This window comes from Jaculus jaculus, chromosome 1 (genome assembly GCF_020740685.1).
Source record: "Jaculus jaculus isolate mJacJac1 chromosome 1, mJacJac1.mat.Y.cur, whole genome shotgun sequence".
In the NCBI taxonomy this organism is placed as follows: Eukaryota; Metazoa; Chordata; class Mammalia; order Rodentia; family Dipodidae; genus Jaculus; species Jaculus jaculus.
The window spans coordinates 341,802,559-341,813,900 of NC_059102.1; the positions used below are offsets into that span (position 1 = coordinate 341,802,559).

General features: G+C 43.5%; 1 protein-coding gene across 1 annotated transcript in view; it reads right to left on the reverse strand.

The window, feature by feature from the left end:
- Positions 1-10,841, reverse strand: part of Rab3gap2 (RAB3 GTPase activating non-catalytic protein subunit 2) — a 109,471-nt gene extending 98,630 nt beyond the window's left edge. Inside the window, exon 1 of the mRNA XM_004670118.2 lies at positions 10,668-10,841. Coding sequence (XP_004670175.2) covers positions 10,668-10,782 — 115 coding nt within the window. The 5' untranslated portion in view covers positions 10,783-10,841. The remainder of the gene's footprint in view (positions 1-10,667) is intronic.
- Between the last annotated feature and the right edge of the window lie 501 nt (positions 10,842-11,342).

Sequence of the window (11,342 nt, forward strand, 5' to 3'; positions counted from 1 at the left end):
TGACCACTAATCCATATCATAAAGAAAATCACATATTCTAATGGTGAATTCATGAAATGACACACTGAAAATGTCATAAAATTGAAAACACAGGGCGGGGGGGGGGATGGCTTAGCAGTTAAGATGTTTGTCTGCAAAGCCAAAGGACCCAGGTTCGATTCCTCAGGACCCATATTAGCCAGATGCACAAGGAGGCACACACATCTGGAATTTGTTTGCAGTGGCTGGAGCCCTGGCATGCCCATTCTTTCTCTCTCTCCTCTTCCTCCCTCCCTCTCTCTCTCTCTCTCTCTCTCTGTCAAATAATAAATAAAAAACATTAAAAAAAATTGAAGATACAGCATATGTTCCTGGTCTCAGGTAAGACTGCTTTAAGAAATTCATAAAAATAGACACTCACCCTTTGTCTTTAAATCCCTAAGAAAGTTTTAGGCCCACCACTATGAAACAAGGAACCATGTACAGACCTAGAGAGATTTCATATACCTCATTCTTTCAAGTCCTCATTTCTTCATTACAGCTTAAAGCAGAACTTGCCACATGAACTCACTTTCCTGTAAAGACATGTTTTTGCACAGAGGCACAGAACACACAGAACACCAACACTGAAATGGGCTGTAACCTAAAAGCCTATTGAACTGTCTAATACATGAATTGGAAAAGATGTTCTTCACAGAAAATAGCAGAAGTGGAAACACTTCCCAGGCTAGCAAAGCAAGTCCATTTAAATCAAATACTAGCTGAATTATACACAGGTGTATGCATGGCTTAAATTCTGGGACCCAGAGGAAACATCAGCCTCATTTACTGAGGAGAGAGCCATACTTTCTTCAAATCAGTCACGCAAGTGAAACTGCCACTAATCTTTCCTCTTACGCTGGGTTAGCTTTAGGCTAACCCACAACACACATCTAGGTCTTAACTGTTCTTTCCTAAAGGAAACTACTACATCCTTTTATTTTGCTTGATGACATACCTGTCCCTACCTAAACTGTGAAGCATTTTGGTTGTTACTAAAGCACGCACAGTATTTGGGCCAAACCAGAATCTAAGAAACTAAAAGCACAGGGCGCAGGTGGACGATCACTAAGTGCCTCTCCCTGAGCCCGTGGCTTGAGAAGTGTAAGGAAGGCAAAGTGAGCGTGGTGAGAGAGCAAGGGCTGGTGCCGAGAGGGCCCTGGGAGCAGACGCAAGAACCATCCAGTCAGGACTCAAGGAAGGAACCGAAACTCCAACTCAAAAGATGCCCCACAAGGATCAGGAAGTGGAGGGCTACCAGAACACCTTGCTGCCAGGTGATCAAGAAGCAGGTGGACATAAGAGTCCTGCTGTCTACTATTTCCCAAAGGGAGCCGGTGACTGAAGAAATAATGCACTGCCTATATGAATAGAACTCACCTGTCGTTTACAATTTTATTTCTTACCACCTCATACTATGTATCATTGTGTTTTTATATTCACAGCAACAGAAAAGGTAAGTGTGGCTAACAAATGTGAAGGAGTGTGTGCCACAGGGAAACAGGTGAAGTCAAACAGGTGATTGGTTCCAGGAACCTCTGCAGTCTCGTCTAGGGAGTCTGGACCTGTGTCTCCTTTCCCAAACCCGTTCTGTAAGCAACTCATTTCTCTAGAATCATTCCTTAGACTTAAACAAAATCCTTCTATATCAGCTTAATTTTGCACTAGAGTTCTGGAGTTGTTAAGTATGCTTAACTAAAGCCTGATGATTTTAACAATATCACTTGGGAATGTGGTATATTTTGGAACCATACATGATAAAGAAAAAATGTAGATGCCACGTTTTTTGTTGTGCTTTATTTCATAGTTAGCATAACTAAAATAAGGACACCATCTAACATAGATATGATCCAGCACACAGCACGCATTCATTACATGTCTGCCATGATCTTTACAAAAAATCTCGCAAGCAGACACCCAGGCCTTTTTTTTTTTTTTTTTTCTTTTTGAAGTAGGGTGTCACTCTAGCACAGGCTGACCTGGAATTCACTATATAGTCTCAGCCTGGTCTCAAACTCACAGCAATCCTCCTACCTCTGCCTCCTGAGTGCTGAGATTAAAGGCATGCGCCACCATGGCCGGCTTCCTGGCCATATTCTAAACCTAACCCAGCAAACATCCTGCCAAACTAAAAAAAGAACTTTCCAGAAATTTTAGATTGCTTTTCTATGGTTATTAGACAAGAGCAAAAACAAAATAGAAATTCAAAACTTTGAAGAATTAGTATTGATAAAAATAACCAAATATAAATATACAAAAATCAGTATTTATATCAAAGCAACAAATTTTGGAATATAAATTTTAAAAGCTCTTGTCCATGAAAGCAATAAATTTAACAGAGTAGTCAGGCAAAAAGTGCATAAGATTTACACGGAAAACAAAAACTTTTGCCAAAGGACACAAAAGGTATAAAGATACCTAGACAGATAATGTATGATCTCATTTGTAAAGAAGCTAAAAGAGTTGAGATCATGTAAGTAGAGAGAACAAAAGTTGCCAGGCACCGTGGAGTGGGATATATTAAGGAGACACTGGTCTAAGGATAAACTGTTATCTACAAGAAGAATAAATGTTGGGACCTCATATATAGCAAACCATGCTGCTACTAATAAAACTGTACTGTAAAGTTGAAAAGGAGACATAAAGGGTGGAGAAAGGAAGGGAGGAGGATACTTAATAGGTTGATATTGTATATATGTAATTACAATGATTGTAATGGGGAGGTAATATGATTGAGAATGGAATTTCAAATGGGAAAGTGTGGGGGTGGGGAGGGAGGGAATTACCATGGGATATATTTTATAATCATGGAAAATGTTAATAAAAATTTAAAAAAAAAAAAAAACTGTACTGTAGGCTTGAAAACTGCAAACAGTATGTAAATATTTAAGGTGATAGATAAATTAAGTTGAATGCAATAATTGTTTTACATGGAATCCCATTCTAGTTCACACTGTATGTCTTTCATCCATATCTATCTGTCAATTATATCTTAATGAATTTAGCATGAAGAATGAGAGACTTGGAAAATGCCAAAACCCCCCTCAAATATAAATAATATGGGCTGGAGAGATGGCTTAACAGTTAAGGTGCTTGCCTGTGAAGCCTAAGGACTCATGTTTGACTCTACAGATCCCACATAAGCCATATGCACAGTGATGCGAGCATGCAAGGTTGGACATGCACACAAGGAGGCCCTGTGTCTGGAGTTCCACTGAAGTGGCTGCCGGCCCTGTAGCACCAGTTCTCTTCCTTCCTTCCTCCCTCTCCCCCCCCCCCCACCAGTTCTCTTCCTTCCTTCCTCCCTCTCCCCCCCCCCACCAGGTCTCTTCCTTCCTTCCTCCCTCTCCCCCCCCCCACCAGGTCTCTTCCTCTCTTCCTTCCTCCCTCCCTCCCTCTCCCTCTCTGTCACATAAAAAATATATAAATGATAAAATCTCATAAAACTCCCAGTGTGGATTTGACTTTATTTTGTTTTAGAATTTAATAAATTAATTCTGAAGCTCAACTGGAAGAGAAATATGCCATTCTTGAAAAGTAAAGCAGTTGGCAGAGATAGTTTCTACTATCTACTGAAATGGACAAGGATCAATACATATATCACTACAACAGAAGAGAGTCTGAAATAATAAAGGCAAGCATTTCTGAGATGTTAATATTTGGTCATGGTAGCAAATAACAAAACTGCCAGGGTCATTATCAAAGTTAAAAGATGATTATCTGAAACAATGTGAGGATCAAGTTTCACTTCAGGTATCACACAGACATGCACACTTGTGATTTAGATGAAGACCCAGAGTATTTTCTAAGCTAGAGTTGACAAGATTTTCCAGAAGAGATAAGTACAAGCTATAACACAAGAGATGAATTAGATATAATTTCCAAACTGCGCCATTAATCAAGTTAAAAGGCAAAAGACAAACTCTTAAAATAAATAAGCATTTATAAAACAATAGAAAATTACCTACATCATAGCCATACATGAAAATCAACTCAAAATAGAACTGACTAAAGAGTAAGACCCAACACTATAAACTTAAGAGAAGAAAGCACAGGGAAACACTTCAGGACACTGGTGTGGACAAAGGTATCTTTGGACAGGATCCCAAAGTACTGGCAACATGACCCAGCATTCCCACCACTGGATTCACACACAGAGAAAATGAAGTCAGCATACTGAAGAACTATGCACACTCCATGTTGACTGTAACACTACTCACAACTAAGATAAGCACAATGGAATATCAACTGGCTATAAAAATAACAAACATTTGTAGCAATGCAGATAGAGCTAAATGTCATTATGTTGAGTGGAATAAGCTATAGTAGCTCAATGGATGAGCACTAGGTTCAGTGAGAGACCCTGTCTTAAAAATAAGGGAAAGCACAACTGAGGAAGATATCTAATGTCAAACTCTGGTTTCCTCATGCATATGTACATATATAAAACATTCAGGTATACCATGCAAAAATGAGACAACATAAAATTCTCAAGCAGCTGCTCTATGAGTTTAATGACTGACAGAGCACAGGGGTCTGAAACGACTCCCCAAGGGAGCATTTTCTAATAGAATTAATGTGGTAGAGGAAGTCTTCTATAGCTAAGCTACCAAACATTATAACCACCACCTGCATGGCATTACTAAGCCATTGGATTATAACCAGCGTGATGAAGAACTGGATTATTTTTAATGTCTATTAATTTAAATGTCAATTTTCCTGTTGCCATGAGATACCATCTTGGATAACACAATACTGAGATATGAACACCTTCAAGGTGGGATGAGTGGTTATATTTTAAATACTTAAAAATAAAGATAATAGAGGGTTAATCAAAATCTAAGAGGATATAAGTAAATCATATGGAAACCTACTTTTTTGGACAATGGAATACTCAGGAGCCATAGATTGTTGCTAGAAAATTTTCAGTGTCAGGGATGGGATACCTTTCAGTGAGTTGTTGGCCAGGGAGGTCCCTGATGCCCCCAAAACATTATAGGCCATTGCCGAGGCCCTTGGTTTCCCACCAGGAATAGATGGTAAGATCCTATTGCTGAAGACTCCACATATTTGAGCTGCAAGGCCACTGAGAAATCCTGCTGGAACTAAGCTGATAACCTCCTCCATGTAGATCAGCTGACAGAAAGCTAGAAGAAGCCATTCTGCATGCAGTTCAATGGGAGAGAGAGAAATCACCAGCGAAGATAGTCAACAGTGGACACTGAAAGCCTTATATTTGGCCAGCCAGGCCAAATGAGCCAATGGGTGCAACAGTGGCACATCTGTCATGATGGAAACTAACTGCCCTCTAATTGGACTGGAGGTCTGCTCCATGGGAGGGAATACATCCCTGATACTGAAAACTTAAAACAGAGGTAGTCATGAGCCCTAGGGGTATAACGTCTGCTGCTGTCTGGCTAAATGTATATACTATGCTTATCAAATGCCCAGTAAGTGCTTCTCTTAATATTCATACCTTTATATTAATGCTACTCTCACTTTGGGTAGAGAATCTTCTCTTCAGACGGCAGTGACCTTGGGATGACTCAGAAAGCTTCATGGTCAAGTGACTGGAGTGCTCAGTTCTGCAATATGTCTATCACACCTTCCAAGGCTCAGGGTCTATTGTGGAAGAGGTGGCAGAAAGAATATAAGAGCCAAAGGAAGGGTAGGACTCCTTACAACATGGGTCCCCCAGACACAAAATGGCCTGGATATTCATGACCTCACAGTGCCTGACACTACCTACACAAGACCATCATTAGAGGAGGAAAAGATCATGACATCAAAATAAAAGAGAGACTGATTGAGATGGGGAGGGGATATGATGGAAAATGGAGTTTCAAAGGGGAAAGTGCGGGGGGGGGGAGGAAGGGTATTACCATGGGATATATTTTATAATCATGGAAAATGTTAATAAAAATTGTGAAAAGAAAATAAAAATTTAAAAAAAGGGGAAAGTGGGGGAAGGAGGATATGACCATGGGATATTTTTTATAATCATGAAGTTGTTAATAAAAAAAATTTTGAAAAAAAAGAAGGAAGGCCAAGTTATGTTTTTAGTATGCCAACAGGAAATAACTAATAGGCAAATTAAGACACTGACAATACTATTCTAATTATGTCCAAATATTCTGACACATAATATACTCTGCATACATGTATTTACTACTTGTCTATTTAGTTATTCATTTCACTTTTGCCCACAAACTCTATGTACATTTGTTTGTTTACTTACTTTTTGCCCAACTCAAATTTAAGTTTCTGAAGGCTGTTGTAGAAATTAGCCTCACGGAAAATTACATCATTGTATGTCACTGACTCCTGCAATCTCAAAGTAATAAGACCAGATTCCATGTTTTAAATAGATCCTTGATTTATAAAAACTCTAAGTAGTTATTGCTATTGGAAATACTGGTAAACAGTAGAGTTTATAATCTTTTAAAGCCACATACCATACCCTCCTTGTAGCAAGATACAAAGTAACAAAGACAATTATTCTCTGACAATTGAAACACAGAAAAGGGTCTGATTGCCAGGTACCTGGGTTATCTATAACAGACATCTAAAATAAAGGCACCATTAAGTCAACTGACAAACCTCCACAATTCACAAGTAACTGGGGGCTGTTGTTTCATTTTTACAGTTTCTGGACCTGAGCTGTGGTGACAAATGAGCATTGCATGAATGTTCTCTAGAGTTGTGTTTCTCAATGAAGCACTCATCAGGACATCAGTGAATGAAGAAAAGCAAAGCCAACCACCATCAGCAGTCTACCAAGTGCCACCTACCACTGCTCCTCACTTTTTAAAACACTCGTACTGTACACTGAACCCAGGATCTTGCCATGCATGTACTCATTCTCCTACTGAGATGCACCCCCATTCCCTAACTTCATTTTTACCTCAAAAATGTTACTGTAATGGGCTGGAGAGATGGCTTAGTGGTTAAGTGCTTGCCTGAGAAGCCTAAGGACCCCTGTTCAAGGCTCGATTCCCCAGGACCCACGTTATCCAGATGCATAAGGGGGCGCACATGTCTGGAGTTCGTTTGCAGTGGCTGGAAGCCCTGGTGTGCCCATTCTCTCTCTCTCTCTCTGTCACTGTCAAATAAATAAATAAATAATAAACAAAAAAAATTTGAAAATCTACTGTAAGACAAATGCAGGTTGAGGTTTTCTTAATAAAAAGCTCTCCAAAACCTGATGTTTTGCAAAAGATGGCTAGAAATGGAAACAGAAATCCATGCTTCTACCATTCTAAAACTGCCAGGTAAACTACAGAACAAGCCACTTTTTCAACTTTTATTTGTAAAAATAAAGTACCATTTTAACATAGGTTAAAACATCAGTTTTGCAAAGGGGCAAACTGGTTAAGAGTTCATTTTCCACATGAAAGGGTGGTAGTCACAATAACTAACCAATGGATATAAGCCTAAGAATTTAATTTAAAAGGATGATTAATGATACAATAGTTGCACACTTATTGGCATAGTGCAAATTTATCTACATGCCAGCATATGAATACCTTCTTAACTGGCTGGACCAAGTTTATAACCTGACGCTACTCTTCACTGTGTGACCTTGGACAAGTACTGAACCCATCTGGACCAATGTTTTAGAATCTCAGCCGACACGTACAGTATTATAGCCATTATTACATTTGGTTATTTAGCAATGACTCTGTTTTGAAGGGCCCAAAAGTCGCATACAGCTAAAGGCCACCATACTTGACAGTACAGAGATAGTGATGAAATACACATGACACAAATGAGAGTAACAAGTGGGTTGTGTACTTTAGATCAGGTGGTCATAAAAGGCTGTCATGGGGGACTGACACTGACGTTGACGTGAAGAAGACACAACTAGAAGCAACGATCTGCAGGGGGCGTCCAACAGGCAATGGCAAGGTCAAGGCCTCAGGCGCAGTGAGATTGGCTCTTACTGATTTGTGGGTATGCGTGTATATGCATGTGCATGTCACAGAACAATTTCAGGGTGTTGGTGGTTGTCGCCTTGTTTGAGACTGGACAACACTAAGTTCCAGGCCAACCTGGAATAGAATGAGATGCTGCCTCAAAAACGAGACAGCAGACAGTGGAGAAGGGAGGGAGGCACGGGAAATTTGGGTTTTATGATAAGAACAATCAAAAGCTATGGACGGTGATGGGGAGGGGAATGTTGTGAGTTAAAATTTCTGCAGCTTTTCTGACTAGTGTTGAAAATGGTTCATAAGGAGCCAAGAGTGGAGGCAGGGAAAACTGTCGGAAGACTGATGCTATGACCCAGGCCCAGAACAGTGGTCGTGGGACAGAGATGTTCCTCTGATCTGCAATCACTGTCTCTTACTCTGTAACCAGGCTCCCTGACAGAGGCTATGCGGTCTTTCAATCCTCACCATCTTGCGAATGCTTCCACCTCAACAGTCCTTAGCTCCAGTTCCCTCATCCTCCCCCAGAACTCCACTGAGCACTTTTCTAATCATACCCTACCTCTGCTGCTGATCACCCGTCCCCTCCACCACCTCCTCTCCTTCAGCTCCTGGTACACTTGCTGGTTTTCCTTGGGCACTCCTTTTCAATGTTCTCAGTAACTTCTGAGTGACCGCTAAATCTCAGTGTTCCTCCAACGTTACATCTCCCACACCCAGTTCACTGCACAATACACAGTTCTGAATGGATACATGTACTGGTAACTCCTAAATTCCTACCTGTGACTCAGGGCACTCTACCAAGTTTCCCTATTAACTGCTGTTCAGCTGGACTTGCTTACATGGACACATCGCAAGCATGTCAAATTTAAAAGGCTTAAATCCTTTCATCCTCCCACCGTCTATCTTCACCTAAGCTCCTTCTCACCAGCTACAACCTCTACTACCAGCCCTCCCTAGGTCCTGCAATTCTTTCCTCCTTAGTACCTACAATAGGCTAGCTTCTCAAATGCTGCTGACACCAAGTTCAAGCTCACATAGCTTCCTGCTAGGTTGACTGAACGGCCTCCTGAACATGTTTCCTGTTTCCTATCTCCTCCACAGTGCTGCCAGAGCACAGGACAGGTATTCAACAAATTCCATTAGTTACATTGAGTACACGGCCATTTCTCTGCTTAGTCTCTCAGAGGCTTCTTCAAGAGGTAGCACCTTCGCTAGTATTAGTCTCTTCTCCCATCTGCTCACGTCCTCCTCTCGCCAGCCACTCAGCCGCCCACAGCCCTCGCAACACCGGGGCTTTGCAGGCTCCCCTATGTCTCCGCTTAGTGCTTCTCAGGCAGGCTTAAGTCAGCACCACTTCAAAGAACTGCCGCACATGCCTTACTTGTCACTACCAGCAAACCCAGGAATGGCACAAGAAAATGTTCATTCATAGCCTGTTCTGATCTGGTATCTCCTACGCTTTCAAAACAATCTTTCATTTATTTACTTATTTGAGAGAAAGAGGAGGGGGAGAGGGAAGGTGGGAGAGCGAGAATGGGCCCAGCAGGGCCTCCAGCCACTGCAAATGCACTGCAGACTCATGTGCCAGCTTGTACATCTGGCTTTACATGGGTACTGGGAAGTTGAACTCAGGTCATTAGTCGTTTCAGGCAAGCACCTTAACCACTGTGACATCTCTCCAGCCCCATCTTCTAGGTTTTTCCAAGACAGGCCATCCTAACCTTGAACTTGAAGTCCTACCTGAACTTTCTTAGGACCCTGCCGTATCTTCTAAATTTTGAAAACGGGAGAGCTTTTAAGTGGGTCTCCCTCTCTACTACCATTCCATCACAGCACTAAGTGACAACAATATATTACAAAGCCAAATGTACCTCCTATTAAAATCAAATACTGGGCTGGAGAGATGGCTTAGCGGTTAAGCGCTTGCCTGTGAAGCCTAAGGACCCCGGTTCGAGGTTTGATTCCCCAGCACCCACATTAGCCAGATGCATAAGAGGGCGCACGCGTCTGGAGTTCGTTTGCAGTGGCTGGAAGCCCTGGCGCGCCCATTCTCTGCCTCTTTCTCTCTCTGTTGCTCTTAAATAAATAAATAAATAAAAACAAAAAATTATTTTAAAAACAAATACTGTCAAAAGGAGAAATGACAGAGAAGTGTAAATTCTAAGCAAGTCCGAGAGCATCTAATAGCTCATCCCTAGGATTTATATAGCATGAAGAAGGACCTATATTAAGATCGCTTAATGCTAATAAAAGGTGGAAGGCTTCTCACCTCAATAAACACTAATCAACTTTTCTTGGCCACGTCGCTGTGATTTTAGTTCCCAATGTGGCCTCTTGTTTCCATCCTAACAGGTTGCCTTACCGGACAGCTGACTGAGCACTTCCAAGCCCCTCACTTGTCAGTCACCATTTATTCTGCACATCCGAATGACAGGAAGGGGATGGAAAGAGGGAGGGAGAGTGTGAGTGAATGAGTGTGTGTGTGTGTGTTTGTGTGTGCAACACTTCTGGGAGGAGAGAGAGGTAGCCCGGGCCACCGTTTCAGGGCTGGACGCGTTGGCAGTACAGGGCGGGGGGCGGAGGGTGCGACCCGGGAGCAGGGGCCCGGCAGGGCAGGGCCGGGTCGGGCAGCCCTGCCCGGGCGCTGGAGCACGCAGGGCGACGGGGACGAGGGGGCCGACGGCGGCGGGGCGGGGCGGGGCGCAGGCACCTACTCACCGGGGTCCCCGCGCACGGCCCCGCCGGGGCTCTCGTCGCGCAGCTCAGGGAACAGGAAGTCCCGCGCGGCCTGCAGGTCCTGGAAGTGGCAGAACTGGACAATGGAGCAGGCCATGGCTGCGGGGACCGCCCGCCACACGCGCTTCACCTCACCACGCCCGGGCCCGCACCCCGCACCCCGCGGCGGGCCGCCGACACCCACAGGCAGAAGACACCTCAACAGGGGACGCACGCACGCACGCACGCACGCACGCACGCACGCACGCACGCACGGAGGGGGCGGGAATCCGAGCCGGAAGCTGTCAGCGCGCGTGCGCGGGGCGGGTCACGTGACGCCCCGCGCCACCGGTGAGCCGGTTCCGTGGTGCTGGCCCTCCCCCAGGCGTGACCCAAGTGGACTCTGCCGGGGGCTCGCGGACGCATTAGGCCAGCTTCATTGCAGTCCTGCTATGGACACTTCCTCCAATATTTCACAGATAATGAATAATACGGTCTAAGCCGGGGGGCGAGAGGGTGGCCTTGCCAGGGTCGCGTTGGGAGGTTGAGGCAGGTGAGTTCAGCATCCGCCTGCACTACGGTGTGTGGCTGTGCCTGAAACAAACAAACAACAACAACAAAACAATAAGCAAGATCAGCATCTCTTCTCTGGAAGTCAGCTCCATAAAGGCTCGTTTC